General features: G+C 59.2%; 1 protein-coding gene across 3 annotated transcripts; it reads right to left on the reverse strand.

Annotated features, from left to right (window-relative positions):
- Window positions 1–896: 896 nt before the first annotated feature.
- WDR81 (WD repeat domain 81) lies at window positions 897–11,934 on the reverse strand. 3 transcript variants are annotated; one of them, XM_060133275.1, is made up of 10 exons: window positions 8,042–11,925; window positions 7,189–7,296; window positions 6,756–6,946; window positions 6,452–6,642; window positions 6,039–6,204; window positions 5,795–5,960; window positions 4,419–5,108; window positions 3,648–3,793; window positions 3,180–3,359; window positions 897–2,134 (listed from the first exon to the last, which is right to left on the reverse strand). In XM_060133275.1, exons 1-10 carry the CDS (start codon window positions 11,715–11,717, stop codon window positions 1,814–1,816), a joined length of 5,835 nt encoding a protein of 1,944 aa, XP_059989258.1. In that variant the 5' UTR covers window positions 11,718–11,925; the 3' UTR covers window positions 897–1,813. The 3 variants fall into 3 exon arrangements, 2 of the variants coding, with proteins under 2 accessions (XP_059989258.1, XP_059989259.1); XR_009537445.1 differs by lacking the exon at window positions 897–2,134 and having other exon boundaries at window positions 3,222–3,359; window positions 4,405–5,108; window positions 8,042–11,934; XM_060133276.1 differs by lacking the exons at window positions 897–2,134; window positions 3,180–3,359 and having other exon boundaries at window positions 3,597–3,793; window positions 4,405–5,108; window positions 8,042–11,934.
- Between the last annotated feature and the right edge of the window lie 3,800 nt (window positions 11,935–15,734).

Consider the following 15,734-nt stretch of genomic DNA (forward strand, 5'->3'; position numbering starts at 1 on the left):
CCAGCCCGGCTGAGCCCTCCCCTGCCACCAGGACCTTTGCTCTCAGCCAACCCCTGTTCCAATTGCTTTCTCTTCTGGTAAATATTGACCTGCACATCCGGTTAAACATTGATATTAGGACCAAAAACCCCTTTCCCACCAAGGCATCTAATACTGGGACAGCTACCTGGAACCCCCGTAGATGTGGGTCCCACTTAAGCCCGGAGAAAGGAGGTTCAGGAGACGGTCGATGAGGCTGTCCTCAGCCGGAGGGCAGATCCAGGAAGGACAGGGGCCTTCCAGTGACCCCGTGAAGTGAGAGGTTATCCCTGTCTTAGTCAGGCACAGAGAAGCTGTGTGACCTGCCCAAGGACACAGAGCTGGGCTCAGAGTTACATCCAGGTTCCTAGTTCCAATGTCCTTTCCTCTCCCCCATAACTGCCTCCCCCTCCCAAGAGGAGGGAAGCGGAAGCTGCAAGAGACGACGCAGGAACCCAGGATAGGATGCCCATCCTCAACCCTCACATGCCCAGGCTCCTGGTTGGATGCCTCCAGCCTGGATCCAGACGGCGGGGGTGGGGAGAGGAAAGATGCGGAGGGACACAGCCTCTCCCAGCACCCTACTTCATCGGGAGCAATACCTCCTTACCCTCCTCAAGGGTGAGGGTTCTGGAAACTGGCCTGGGGCTGCACGAACCAGAAGCCCTGTACCCAGTACCGCCTGAAGAACAGTGATCGGGCTGCCTCCGCACCTCCTCACCCTCTCCTCGCTGTCCCGGAAGCTGCAGGGTCTCAATTTTTCCCCACCCTGGCACCGTCGTCAGGAAAAGCCTCACTCAGGGACCTCCCTGGTGGTCCAGGGGTTGGGGCTCCGCGCTTCCACTGCACGGCCGAAAAAAAAGAGAAGCCTCACTCGGTTCCACGGCTCTTCCAAAGAATTTATTGATCATATTTACATCTATTGCAAATAGTGAGAAAGCAGCAGAGGCCCAGCCCCAGACCTCATCTCTGCTCCGGAACGTGAGGACCCGGGGATGCCTGGGTCTTCCTGTCCCCTGGGGGAGGGAGACCTGAGATGCAGAGATGACCCTTCTTGTCCCTTCTTTCAGGGTCTTGGACCTGCTCCCCCAGGGACTCTGGACCCAGGGGCTGTCTCATCAACTCAAGGCACAAACACTGTGGTGACGGGTGGGCAGGCAAGGCATGGGGTCGCTCCTGGCAGGCACCACCGGGCCCAGTCCATCTTCTCTCCTTTGGTCCTGCCCTCTTTCTTCCCCTACTGGTCCCACACTGGGCAGGGCCTGGCTGGGAGGACACTTAAACCACTGCCCAAGGCCCCTAACTCCTGGACCATGGCCAGCCCTTAGAGGCTGGAGTCCAAGCACCATCAGTGTCCTGGACTGTGGTGGCGTCCCGGTCCTTGCAGGACAGGGGCAGAGAGAGCCCAGCAAGGGGTGCTGTGGCTGGAGACTGGCTAGGCAGGGAGAGTCTCCCTTCCCCCTCCCAGAGCTTCCTGTCCCCATGTGGATGCAGAGGGCGGAGCTGGGGAGAAGAGAGGGCAGCAATGCCTTCCCCAGGCTCTCGCTCTTGCTTCCTGCTGGCTCGGTGGGGCAGCATCGCCCCAAGCCATGAACGAGATCCCTTCTGGCAGCCTCAGTGGCTCTGCGGGTTCAGGAGCCCAGACCTCCATGCCACCTTAGCTGGCAGGCCATGTGGGTACCCAGGGCATGGGGCCTGAGGCTTGCCAGGAGGGATGCTGCTGGGGAAACAAAGGTGAGGGATGGACTCCCGGAGGACGTGTGCCCACCTCCGCCTGGCCAGCTCTTGCCTCGGACTATGCCAGGAGGCGGATGACCCCGTTGTCTGAGCCCAGCAGGAGGTGGCGTTTGGTGGGCAGCAAGGCCAGGCTGGTGAGCGTGCCACGGAAGTTCTCGGAGCTGAGCTTGGTGGTGGCCTGGGAAGGCGGCTCAAGCAGGGAGCAGACGCCAATCTTGTTGGCCACGGTGCCAGTTACCACCTCGCTGCCGTACAAGTCGAAGGTGTGGATAGGGTCGGAGGTTGACTTGTAGTGATGCGTGGGCTTCTGCTCCAGCTCCTTCCAGACAGTCAAGGAGTGGTCAGAGGAGGAGCTGACCAGGACGCTGCCCTCCACCGCCTGCCCGGGGAGAGCAGAGCCTCAGCAGGGCCCAGGGTCTTCCTGTTTCCTCCCACAGGATCTCCCAGGAGGACAGGGTGTCCTGAGCCGGGGACAGGCTGCCAGCCTCCCACGTTATATCAACGTCGGTTAACAGGAATATATTAAGTGTCATCAACCTAGTCATCATTATAATTTGGGCACTTACTATGTCAAGCATTGTATTAGGTACATTACACGTCTTAACCGTGGTTAATCTTCATAACAACTCTATGAGGAAGGTGTTGTCATTGTTCCCATTTTACAGAGGAAAACACTAAGGCTCAGGAAAGTTAAGTAATCATACAAGGTCACAGAACCAATAAGTGGCAGAGCCAGGATTAACACCCAGGCTGACCCTAGAGACCTCCTGATGCTTTCTTGGAAAGTCAGAATTTAGAGGCACCCAGAACCCAGGATCCCCTGGGGGGCCCTGGAGGGAACCAGGGACTGCCTGCCCCCAGCAGTGGCAGTGGTTGCTGCTTAGGATGGGGAGGGAGTCCCAGTTGCCTGGAAAAACCCTCCCACAAAGAGCCCTGTTCCTCCCCTCCTGCACCTCCCTGAGCAGTTCCCTGAGGTCTGTGACTGAAAATGGGCCGGGGGTGGAGGTGGGGGCAGGATTCCCATGCCCGATCCGCCCCTGCCCGCACCGGGACAGCCCAGCTGGGGGCATGGACTCTGCTCAGTGGTCTGGGGGCAGTAAACAGCCTCCCAGCTGAGCTTTATTTAACCTGACTGGGTCATGGACAGGGCCCGACCCCTGATCCTCCAAGTAAGACAAATATGGACAAGGGTTACTCATTAGAACATCACCAGGAAGCAGCAGGGTCAGCTCGGCCCCCCGGTTCCACCCAGCGGCCAGCCTCCTGCCGAGGCCCCCATGGTGCAGCTGGCTCCTGACCCTCCCTGCCCACCAGTCCTCGGGCAGGTATAAGGGAGGTCAGCTGGAGCCTGTCCTGGGTGGGCTCTAAGCAGAGGTGACGGCTGGGGCAGTCAGCCAGGAGGGGAAGGGAACCTGGTCTGTCACCTTGATCTGCAGGATGTCCCCTTCATGGGCAGGCCAGCCACGCAGAACCAGGCCCGTACGGGTGTCCAGGAGCACCATGAAGCCCGAGGAGAAGCCGGCCACCACACTCCGGCCGCTGGGGCTGACAGCCAGGGAGCGGACAAGCCCAGGGTTCAGCCCGCTGCTCAGGCGGAACTCATGCTGTGGGCAGAGGAAGACAAGCTGAGGCGCCACAGCCTGCTCCAACCCGCATCTCCCCGAGGTCCAGTTCATCCCCCAACCCACACAGCTGGAAGGCCTGAGCCTCGTCCCCCATCAAGGGGGGGCTCCCCAAATCCCAGAGCCAGAGCCCCACCCCCCACCCCCCAGGGTTTGCTGCTGCAGATGATCTGTCACCAAAGAGAAACTCTGCCCTGGCCTCCTCTCTTCAGGGGTCTCTCCTCCCTGCCAGGCACCCAGGCCAGGGCTCAGGGAACAGGATGCCCTGACCTGCAGGCCGGGCTTCCGGCAGTCTACAAAGCGCAGGGTCGAGTCAGAGCTGGCCATGGTGATGCTGGTGTGGGGGGCGGGCATGACAGCCACAGCGGTCAGGGGCACCCGGCTGTCCGACGGCTCCACCACGCGAAGGGTCTTCCCTGGGAAGGAAAGGCACGGTGGATCTGGGTCCCGGCCACTGACGGAAGAGCCCCGACTCCTCCTATCCCCCCAACCAACCCCGTACCTGCCTCCCACATCCCAGGAAACCTCAATAAATGCTGCGAAAGATGTTTCTTGACCCTCCCACCTTCCTACTTCCGTGGCCAAGCCAGGCCCCTCTCTTCACACAGCACCCTCGCCGAAAGCAACCTCCCCACCACCTACCTCAAAGCTACTCTACCTCCTTAACCCCTGCTTTCTAACCTTATTTCTGCCTACAATGATGACAAAAAATATGTGAGCAACTGTTTACCAACCAGGTACTACGTGCTCCACGTTAAGCTAAACCCCTATGCACTATCCTCTAAAGCAGCTGTTCTGATTCCCATTTTGCAGATAGGAAAACTGATACTTCGAGCAGCAGAGTGACTTGCTCAAGATCACTCGGCAAGTAAGTTGGCAGAGCCGATTCAAACTTGGGTATGACGGATTCTGAGTCTTAGATGCTCCTCTCCGTGGCCTCACCGGCTCACCCTCAACCACATACCATTATACCCCAACCCACCACCCTTGGTGGAGTACAGGACAGCAGCATCAGAACAGGCCTCACCTGGGCCCGCTCACCTGTGAAGGGGTCCCAGACGTGCACAGCCCCGTCACAGCTCACCACACACTGCGGGGCCTCAAGCTGGCCCACAAAGAAGACACTCTTGCGGTGCTGGGCATAGACGAGGCGTGAGGCTGTCTCACTGGTGCCGTCCCCAGAGTTGTAGAGGGGCCAGAGGCGCACGGTGCGGTCCTTGCTGCCACTCAGGAAGAAGTCCTCGCTGCTCAGGGGCACCACACACTTGACGGCCCCTGAGTGGCCGGGGAAGCTCTGCAGGCGGATCTGGTGGAAGTGAAAGTGGGCATCCTGCTGGTTCACGCCGATCTCGTACTGCCAGTGTGCCAGCCAGTTCCCACTCAGGCCGTGCACGCTCCGCGGCAGCTTCCGCTTCAGCACGTTGTCCTCGCTCTGGCTGCCGAGGTCCCCGCCACCCACCCCGGGGATGGGGCCCAGCGGGCCGGGGCTCTCAGGCTGGGAGTCATCAGGGATCTGGATGCGGTTCCCGACCAGGACGCTCCCAAAGGTCCCCGAGTGGCCGTCGTCCTGGGGGCAGCCCCCACCCTGGGGGTCCCACTCAGGGCCGGTGCTGGGCGCGGTGGGCTCCACGCTGGCAGGGCTGCGATGGCTTGGGCTCATGCTCTCCAGATACAGCCCCGCCAGCTCCCCCACCAGCTCGTGGTTGGGGATGATCTTCCGGATGATGTCACCTGGATGGGAGCGGGAGAGGTCCTGAGATTAGGGGAGATGGCAAGTGACTGCCACCACCCACGCACGGGCTTGGGAACCACAGAAGGCAGGCCAGGTACTGTCTGTGCAACTCTAAGCAAGTAACTCTTCCATCTCTGAGCCTGTTTCCTCCCCAGGAAGACGTGGATTCATTCCTTCAGTATGGACACGTGAGCATCTTCCACATGTGCTGCGTGCCATGCTGGGCATCAGAAACAGAACGGTGAACAAGACAGGTCATGCTCTCCCTCCCACAGGCTAGACTTCAGTGGTGGGATGACAACATATCTGACCAGCACTGTTCATCCTATTCACGGCGATGACACACATAGACGCTTGGCACAGGGCCCGGCCTATACGGGAAGTTACGTGAACAGTGGGCTGCTAATTCCTCTCAGATGGCTGCTAAGACGTCAGTCCGGCAGCCTGACTGCCCTGCCTGCCCCAGGCACAGGCCAGGCTGCTCCTGCGCCTCCTTGCTGGCCAAAGCTCAATCCCTGTTTATACGTCACCGGGACTCAGGGGCCTAAGGCCAAATCCCTTTGCTCTGACCCAGAGAACTGTGTTTAACACCCACTCCTGACTCTAGGGGCTGGGGGAGCATGGGGCCCTCCCAGGGGAAGAGTTGTAGCCACAGAGGCTGGGAGGGGACGTGATGGGCCAGTACCCAACAGGCAGGAGAAGGGCACGTAGATCGTATACGCCATCTCCAAGGTGAACACCTTCTGCAGCTCGTCCAGCAGGGTGGGGTCCACCAGCCGCAGCTGCCCGTCGGAGAAGGCCACCTTTGGCAGCTGGCCCTCACTGCGGCCCACGGACTCCAGCTTCAGATCCTGTGGGCAGGAAGCCCGGGGAGTCAGCGGAGGCCACGGCCCCTGGCCAGCCCACCCCAGCCAGGTAGGTCTGCCCACCTGGTGCCGAAGCTCGTGCAGCTGAGAGAAGATTTGAAAGAAGGTGGCCACGGGCTCGCTCAGGTGCTGCTGGACCATCTCCTGTCCGATGCGCAGGCAGATGAGGGCGATGAGGCTAATGGTTTTCATACACAGGACAGTCCGGGCCTGGGCTCCACTTGGGAACCTGGAAATAGAGCTTATAAGCTCCAGCCCCCACTGCCTCTGCAGGGCTTTCCCAGATCTATCCAAAGCCGTAAACGAAAGGAGCTATAAGACCAACTGGTCCAGACCAGGTGAGGAAACGAAGGCACAGACAGGTGTGGCTTGCTCAGGGTCACCCGGCTGGGATGAAAACCAGCACTCCTGACGCCCCGCGCCCCAGGTCGCCCCCCAGCCGGGCTGCTCCCCCGTGGGGTGGTGCAGGGCCCTACCCCGTGACGAGGGAAGTGAGGAAGCTGAGCACGGGCAGCAAGACCTCGTGGCTGATACGGGGCAGGATGTCCATGAGGGTGGTGTCTGAGAGGTACACGATGATCTTCTGGGTCAGAGTCACCGCTGCCAGCAGCCCCGCCTCCTTGCGGCTGTTCAGTCGACTGGGGCCTGAGGTACTACCCGGGGCCACCTAGGGCCACAGAGCAGATGAGGGCCAGGTTGCCTCACAGACCGCCGGGAACCCAGAGAGGTCCTGGGTCGGCCCTCAGCCGCCCAGACCCCGGCTGCCAAACGGTGACTGACCAGGTAGCTGATGTAGGGCAGGTACTGGTAGGTGAGGACGGGCTCCCCGTACAGGTGGGCGACGTGGAGGAGGCAGCTGAGCACGGGCCCCGATACTATATCGCCCAGTACTGGTCTCTTCTGGTAGATGTTGCCCACGTTCAGCGGGGGGCTCTCGCCACTGCTCACGGTGAACTGCTGCTGGGTGGGCCCTGTCAAGGAAGGGCCACAGCTAGTGGAGGGCAGGGGGGAGGTGGGCCTTCAGGGACCGCAGTGAACACTCCTGCTCACTCTAGCTTCGGGTCTCCCCGTGCCTCACCCAAGGAAGGAAGGAGCTTACAGACTGGGACCCAGGACCGGGCCAGGAGGTGGTCCGAGGTGAAAGTGGGAAGGATCCGCTACAGGGGGCTGAAGAGGGGCAAAGGGCTGGAGGAAGCCCCATCCCCGGCCTTACCCACATAACACGACGTCAGCAGGCGGAGCAGGTTCCGGGCCACGTGGCGAGAGGCCACGGTGGGGCCGAGCTTGGCGGACAGCCAGCGGACCATCTTGCAGGCCGTATCTGCAGGGTGGGGGCAGGCCCTGAGCTCATCAGATAACGGCGGCTCACTACTCCCCAACCCCACCCCACGGACCCCGCCTAGCCGACGCGGACTCCAACTGTGCCCAGGAGCCCAGCCAGCGCCTGGCCACCCCACGCCACCACCCTCCCTTTAGCAGCAGCAGAGCTGGCCTGTGGGAGTCTGGCTTTGGGGCTGCTCCAGGCACCTCTACTCGGGCATACCCTGCAGGAGGGTGACCCTTTCAGTGAATCTCCCCCAGCTCCCAAATGAGGCCCTGGCTACCATCCCCTCTGGCCTCTTCCCCTTCCGCTTCTCTTCACTCTCTCAGTCTAACCACACTGGCCTTTCACAGATTCTTTAATGGAACCACGACAGCCTCAGAGCCTCGCACAGGCTGTTCCCTCTGCCTGGAACGCTCTTCCCACCTCAGAGCCTGCCATTTTTGCCCAGCTACCTCCTCCTCGTTGAACCCCAGCAGGCCCTACTTCCAAGGAAGCCTTCTTTGACCCCTGAAAATGAGATCTAAGCCCATGTTATATTCCCTCGTGGTAGCCAGCCATTGTTGTTTGTAGCACTAACAGAACTCGTGCTTACGGAAGACTGCCTACAGCACGGACGTGAGCTCCAGCAGGGCAGGCCCATGGCTCTGCTGCGTGTGGATCTGCTCAACCCACTGCTTGGCACAGGGCAGGGGCTCCGCACACGATGAGTGTTAGACTGACACCTCCAGGCCTGAGAACTCACCAAGAAGGATCTTCTGCTCTTTGCCCTCCGACTGCTCGGTCAGTGGTTCCTCTTCTTCCTCCCCGTCAGCCCCGCCGTCACCGGCCACGACCGTATCCATGGACAGCACCGTGTTGGACAGCGTGAGCTCAGACGCCTCGGGGACCTCATCCTGCTCCCCCTCCCCCTCCCCCTCGTCCAACACCACACAGCCCTCCTCCTCCTCCTCTTCCTCCTCGGAGCCCTCGCTTTGCTTCAAGTCCTGGCTGCTGTCACCCGACCTGAGGCTGCTCTTGTCCACCGGGGCGCCCCCCTCGTCTGCCACCCGCTCCTCGCCCAGGGATGTCTCGCTGCTGCTGCTCTTGTCACTCAGCCGGCCCAGGCTCACGGCCTCAGCCTCCTGGGGCTGAGGGGACTCGGCCACGTAGAGCCCGGCCTGGAAGTCCTCTGTCTCGGTGAGGTCGGCCTGGTCGTGGAAGCTGACGCCAGACGTGTAGTCCAGGAGCCCCAGGCCCGAGGAGGCAGCAGGCTCCCCGTCCATCTGGATCTCCTCCCCAAAGGCACAGGAGCTAGGCCTGGCCCCCGGGAGCCCACTTTCCTCATCCTCTGCAGCCCCCGCCAGGCCCTTGCTTTCTTCCTGGGAGGCCTCCACACCCGCCAGCACCTGCAGGACGTGGGGCAGCAGGTGGACGAGAAAGGCCTGCAGGCCCAGCCGCACCATCAGCTGGGCCACAAAGCAGTCGGTGTACAGGTAGAAGCGCCCGTGTAGCCGGCAGGGGCTCTCGTAGGCACCAATGAGAGGCTTCAGTAGGTACCTGTTAGCATTTTTGGGGCCCAGTGCCTTGGCAACAGGTTCAAATAGGTACCAGGCCGTGTACACGGCTGTGTGCTCCTCAGACATGAGCGACAGCACAAAAGGCAGCAAGATCTCCAGGCCCTCGGGGGTGATGTCACCCAAAACGGCACCCAGTTGCTGCCACAGAGCAAAGACCAGCTCCCGCCCCTGGGCCTCGTCCTCCACGCGCCTCGCCTGGTACAAGAGGATGAACTTGTGCAGCGCGGGGAAGTACGAAGGGAAGGGAACCACGGAGCTGAAGGGGCTGAGGAGCTGGGCCGGGCAGGGCGGGGGCAACCCCTGGGAGACGGGCCTGTACTCGAACAGCGGGTCCAGCTTGCCCCTCCCTGCAACCACGGGGCCTTGACGGCCACTGAGCTGCAGGAGCGTGTCCAGCACGGGCTGCAGAGACACAGGGACCTCTTTGGGATGGCGTGTGCAGAGCCCCCGAACAGCCTCGAAGCGTACCCACAAAGGCGCATCAGGCGGCAGTGTCCGGACCCTGGTGGCAAACACCATCTCAGCCAACAGGACGCCCAGCGCCTGCATGTCCCGATGGAAGAGGTCCCGCAGCAGCACGGCGCGCTGGACCTGGGGCTGCGGAGGCACCTCCAAGCGGCCCCCCAGGCCTTTGGTCAAGAAGTTGCCCAGTTTCTCCACCTCTTCCAGAGCCTGCAGAGGACCGAAGCCCTCCGGAAGAAGAATCTTGCCCTCCTCACCTTCCCCGGGGTCTACCCCAGCAGCTTTGTTCCGGCGGCCTGGTCGAGAGGTTGAGGCCCCCGAGAAAGGCAGGAGTCCTGGAGGGGCGTGACTAGAAGAGGAGGAGGAGGAGGGGCCCAGCTGGTCACCTGCCTTCCCAGTGAGGGAGATGGAATCCAGAGCTTCTGTGGCCTGCTCCAAGTCATCCTCCCCCACCACGGGCATGTCCCTGGCCCAGGCAGCCTCACGGGGAGCGGCCTCCAAAACCGGCCTGCCCGTTCCATTCGCGAGCTGTGCTGGGAAGTCCTCCCGGCCTGTGCTCTCCTGGATGGTCTGGAACAACAGCCTGGGGATGAGTGGAGGCTCAGGGGCAAGAGCAGGGGCCCCGGCCAGGCGCCGGGGGTGCGGCTGGTCAAAGAGCTGCACCACGCCGTAGCTGGTCAGGTGCGTGTGGGCGTCCACCAGGTGCAGACACACATTCTTCTCCTTCACGGCCTCCTTGCCCTGGAGTTTGTAGCCAAAGGTGAGGTCAATCCAGTGGTGTAGGTCCTGGGACACCTCTCGGCTCTCCAGCAGCGCCCGGTGGGCAGCCACGAACTCCTGGCTGGAGCTGCACCAGGCCGGCACGTCCAGGTCAGGCATGTCAGGGTGGATGGAGCAGAAGATGGAGGGATCGGTGTAGAACTCGGGGATGCACTCATCAGGTGTCCAGCTCTGCATACGCTCCATGCTTGCAGGATACTCATGGGGCTCCCACTGCGCCCGCACGTGTCCACAGAGCACCGACCGGGGTGTGCGCCGAGCCTTGTACACATAGTATGTGATGTCAGAAAGCACGTCAGAGATGTGGTGAGGAACGTGCGGTGGCTCCCCGCCCCCCGCGCCACCTGCCACAAACGCCTGCCGCGTCATCTCATACGTGAAGTCCAGCTGTTTATCCCCCTTGTTGAGGCGGAACTTGGACTTGCGCAGGTCTCGGAAGCGCCCCCGGGGCGTGGTGAAGTCCACCACCCAGGGCAGCACTGGGTGGTAGTTGGGGTCCCCCTGCCGCCGACCTGCCAACCGATTCAGCTGCATGAGATAGTGGAAGTTGCTGATGCGGCCATGGACCCAGTCTAGCACGAGGTCCCTAAGTTCCTCCTGGCAGGTGGGACACCCAGGTCCCCCTCCTCCCTCCTCTCCAGGCTCAAGGCCTGCCCCCTTTCTTGCTACAGAGATCTCCTCATTCTCATCCTCTCTGAGCTTCTCGTAAGCACTCAGGTCCAGCCGTAGCTCACTGCAAAGCTTCTCATCTACAGCGATGTGGTGCAAGGATAGGGCCCCGCAGGCCAGTCCCTGGCGGTGACAGGCGTCCATGGCCCTCAGCACGCGGAAGAGAATGAAGAGCACCTTGGCTTGGCTGTTGGCCAGCTTGGCAGGGCTGAAGGCGACCACATCGTGCAGGCAGAACTGCACGTAGGGGTGCACCACATACAACATCTCTGGTGACTCCAACAGTGCCTCAGCTCTCAGAAGACTGGGAGAGGCAGGGTTGCCCCGAGGAGGACAGGGGCCATCTCTGGCATGTGATGGGCACTGGGAAGCTTCGCCCACTGGCAGGAAGGGGCAACCATAGACCCTCTGCAGAGCTTGTCGTACTGAGTCCAGGGCAGGGACAGCTGCAGGAGCAGGACTGTGACTATAGGGCTGCCCATAAGTGTGATATGCGTGGCGCCACAGGTTGCGATAATTCTGGGCAGCCACATCCTGCATGAAGCGAGTGAGGGTCTCCGGGCTGCCGGACCCCTCCTCAAAAGGCAGGGAGCCCAGGGGGTAAGAGAGCCTCTGTTTCCGCAGCCCGTGGACCTCCACTCGCGTCCAACCGGGCGGCAGCCTCTGCACGGAGCGTTGCAGGAGAGTTCTGACTTCCGCTTCGCCCAGGCCTTCAGCGCGGGGACACGGTCCCGGGGGCAGCCGGCGCTCGCGGAGGCTGGCCAGCCAGCGCGCAGGCACTAGGGCCACCACGTGGGTGCCCCCCGGGGCTGGAGCCAGCTGCCGGGCATCGATGTTCAGGTCTCTCTCCACGCTCCGGAGCAGCTCCTCCATGTCGGGGCTCGGGGGCGGTGACCAGCCCTCGGCCTCGGTGGTAAGAGCGACTTCCCGCCCCCTGCTCCCCAGGGCCATCCCCTCCTGGCCGCCTGGGGGCGGCGCGGGGCTGAGCCCGGCCCCGGCCCTCCTCGCCACAGCTTCCGGAGTGCCGAGCCGGGTGTGTGGGGATGGGAGAGGGACAGGGGCTGGGGCGGAGGAGGCGGGGGTGGGCCGGGGACAGAGGGGATGCGGGGGCGCACTTACGCCTCAGCAAGGTCCTGCACTCCGGGAGCGGCAGGGCGGGGGATGCGGGGCGCCACCGCCGGGCTCCACCGTGACGGGTCAGCTGACGCTGCTCACGTGATCGCCCCGGCACGGAAACAACCGCACGTGGCTCGACTGGTCCGGGGGACCCCGCCTCCCGCCCGCGCCACCGCCCGGCCGGCCTCGGCGCCCTCCCTCCCAGCGCTCTGCTGGGCCCGTGGCGGCTTCGCTTCCTCGGGGTGAAAGGGGCAGGAGAGGGGGATGCTGAGCGACCCACGGGATTTCCCCTCCCCTCCCTACTTCCTCCTTCATGTGCTGGGTCGCGGACCTAGGGAGGCTTTCCCTAGAGATGGCGGACTTTAAGTGGCTGACCATCTCTGCCACCACCCCACCTCCCTCTGGCTTTACAGAGAAGAAACCTGAAGCCGAGACGGGACTTTTGACATAAGTCCCTTCACCGCCTCCATGGTGCCTACCAAAAAAAAGAGCTTTTAGTTTTCCAGAATATTTCATCAGTAACATTCCATTTGGCCCTCACAACACTCAGTGTGGTAGGAGGGACTGTTACTATTTATATTTTACAGGTGAAAACCAAGAGCCTCCAAAGAGGCTTGTCCAAGGGGCAGAATGGAGACTTAGAAGGTGGTGCACAGATCCTTTTCCCTGGAGTCTTCCCCACTGACAGACCTCTTAACGCCTTTTTTTTTTTTTTTAATTCTGGGCAATCTGGGGGAGAGAAGAGGCCCAGGCTCAAAGGCCTGGAGTTCGTGGGAGGAAATGTTCCCCCAAGACTTCCTGTTGAAGATCTGCCTCTGCTTTGCTGCAGAGCCTGCCTGCTGTGGTCAGAGCCTTGCAGATGCCACGGTGGCTGGGGGGAGGGTGCAGCCCGGACAGGGAGCGGAAACCAGTGAGCTGGCGCCAAAACTACAGGACTCCTTCAAGGGGGTCTCAGTTCTGACTCATTTGCAGGATAGATAGGCCGTTGTCTGCGGCGAACCCACTGTCTGTTTTTGTTTGTTTGTTTGTTTTTGCGGTACGCGGGCCTCTCACCGCTGCAGCCTCTCCCGTTGCGGAGCACAAGCTCCGGAGGCGCAGGCCCAGCAGCCATGGCCCACGGGCCCAGCCGCTCCGCGGCATGTGGGATCCTCCTGGACCGGGGCACGAACCCGTGTCCCCTGCGTTGGCAGGCGGACTCCCAACCACTGCGCCACCAGGGAAGCCCTCACTGTCTGTTTTTTGAGTCCCACTCCTAGAAGGAGAGTTTGCCTCAGGTAGGAGTCTGGTATGGAGATGTGGGAGCTCCATAAAGGCACTTAGGAAAAGAATAAAGTCCTAATTAGAGAGGAGACAGGAATGGCTCAGCCATGATCTAATTCCATCTATCTTTCTTGAAGGGGCAGCCAGAGCCCCTGACGTGCTTGGTCACATGACCTTGGGCAGTCATAACTTACAGCCACCGTTTTTTTTTTTTCATTTATTTATTTTTCATTTTTGGCTGCATTGGGTCTTCCTTACTGCACATGGGCTTTTTCTGGTTGCGGCGAGTGGGGGCTAATCTTCGTTGTGGTGTGTGAGCTTCTCATTGCTGTGGCTTCTCTTGTTATGGAGCACAGGGCTCTAGGCGCACGGGCTTCAGTAGTTGTGGCATGCAGGCTCTAGAGCACAGGTTCAGTAGTTGTGGTGCACGGGCTTAGTTGCTCCGCAGCACGTGGGAACTTCCCAGACCAGGGATCGAACCCATGTCCCCTGCAGTGGCAGGCAGATTCCCAACCACTGAGCCACCAGGGAAGCCCCACAACCCCTTTTAAGAAGATAGCTTTAGATCCCTTTTAGGATGAGGAAGCTGACTACCTTAGGTAACTTGCTTAGGTCACATAGCTAAGAAGTGGTAGACCAGGATTCAAACCCAGGCCTATCTCATTCTAAAACCAATGTTCTTCGTACTCCTTGGCCATGCAGTATTTGTTTTGTTTTTAAAATTTTATTGCAGTACAGTTGATTTACAATGTTGTTTTAGTTTCAGGTGTACAGCAAAGTGGTTCAGTTATACACATACATATATCCATTCTCTTTCAGATTCTTTTCCCATGTAGGTAATTACAGAATACTGAGTAGAGTTCCATGTGCTATACAGTAGGTCTTTGTTGGTTATCTATTTTATATATGTAATATATATGTATAATCCCAAGCTCCTAATTTATCCCTCCCCTCCCCGACATTTCCCCTTTGGTAACCATCATGCACTATTGTTTTTTCACCAGGGAAATTAGGTGTTCCTTGACAATCTTGTATCCCCAACATTGGTCTGAGTACCTGAGACCAAAGGATGGTCTGGAGGTAGTGACTGCTTCTTTTTTTTTTTTAAATACTTATTTATTTATTTGGCTGTGCCGGGTCTTAGTTGCGGCATGTAGGATCTTCGTTTTGGCATGTGGAATTTTTGTTGTTGTTGTTGTTGTGGCATGCAGGATCTTTAGTTGCGGTATACGGGATCTTTCAGTTGCAGCATGCGGATGTAGTTCCCTGAGCAGGGATCGAACCCGGGCCCCCTGAATTGGGAGCACGGAGTCTTAACCACTGGACCACCAGGGAAGTTCCTTTGTGCGTGCTTCTTAGTGCCAATAAAATTTTGGTCCGCACGATCTTTGCTCTTCTCTCAGTTTACCTAGACTGAACAGGAGTTACTTTTTCTTTCTGCAAGTTTGTGTGTGCCCTGCCCTCTAGTGGTTTTGACTTGCAATGCAGCAATGACCTTGAGTGTAACTAACCTTATCTCTTACAGTTCTTTCCATCCCTTAAACAGGGATGTCCTTGCAATACTGGGCACTGGTGCCCTAAGATTTCTGGGGTACTGACACCTTCCCCAGTCTGAGCCCTAAAACCATGGTATTTCAAACTTTATTATGTACTTCTGATTGAGACGCTGGAATCTGAATTTTTTTGGGGGGGTGGAATCTGAAGTTTTAACAAGCGCTAGATAATTCTGATGCAGGCAATCTGCAGTCCACATCTTGAGATCTAATGTTCTGTAACAGCTCTATTCCCAAGTGCTCCCTGAATCCCAACCCAAGCACACTTGGGCTTTAGGGAATCTGGTACCAAATTAGTCACTCTCCTTCACCAAACTCAGTATTGAGTTTCTGGGAAGTCATGGCTTGGAGGGTCAGGGAGAGAAGCTGCAGTAGCCCCAGCAGTTAGCCCATGCTGAGCGAGGTTAGCTCTTGCTGATCTGGCAAGGAGAAAAGTGAAGGAAGGTAGTGTTTAGTGCACCAACTGTGGGCCAGGTACTGTGCTAGGTGTTTTCAAACATATTCCTTTCTAAAACCCTACGATAAGCCATGAGTTTATTATTCATTCAATTTTGTAGATGAGGAAATTGAGGCTCAGAGATGTTAAGTATCTTCATCAAGCTCCCAACTGGTAAGAGTTGGAATTTGAATCCAAGTTTGTCTAACTCAGTGGTTCTCAATTGGGGGCGATTTTGGCCCCCAGGGGCCATTTGGTCATGTCTGGTGACCATTTTGATTGTCGTGGAGGGGTGCTAAAGGCATCTAGTGGCCCAGGGCTACCGCTAAACAAGCTACTATGTACAGGACAGCCGCCACAAGAAATTAGCCAGCGCAAAATGTCAATAGTGCTGTGATTGAGAAACCCTGGACTCAAAGCCTGTGCTTTTGCCCTATAGGGTGGGAGGGTGGGGACATGGAAAGTTAGAACAAAATGGGAAAGGGCCTACCCCAAGGGCCTTGGGTGAGAAGGAAATGGGACTTTTATGCTAAGGATAGTGGAGAATGGGGGCAGCTGGTGAGATTTCTCTTTCTTCCAAGCTTGGCCAAGACCCTGCTCAGT

This window comes from Lagenorhynchus albirostris, chromosome 20, assembly GCF_949774975.1.
Source record: "Lagenorhynchus albirostris chromosome 20, mLagAlb1.1, whole genome shotgun sequence".
Lineage (NCBI taxonomy): Eukaryota > Metazoa > Chordata > Mammalia > Artiodactyla > Delphinidae > Lagenorhynchus > Lagenorhynchus albirostris.

Coding starts and splice junctions, on each gene's coding strand:
- WDR81 (XM_060133275.1), bottom strand. CDS start 11,717: ATGGCCCTGGGGAGCAGGGGGCGGGAAGTCGCTCTTACCACCGAGGCC. Junction 7,297..8,041: donor AGAGCAGAAGATCCTTCTTG/GTGAGTTCTCAG, acceptor CCCACCCTGCAG/ATACGGCCTGCAAGATGGTC. Junction 3,360..3,647: donor GCCGGAAGCCCGGCCTGCAG/GTCAGGGCATCC, acceptor CTCTGCCCACAG/CATGAGTTCCGCCTGAGCAG.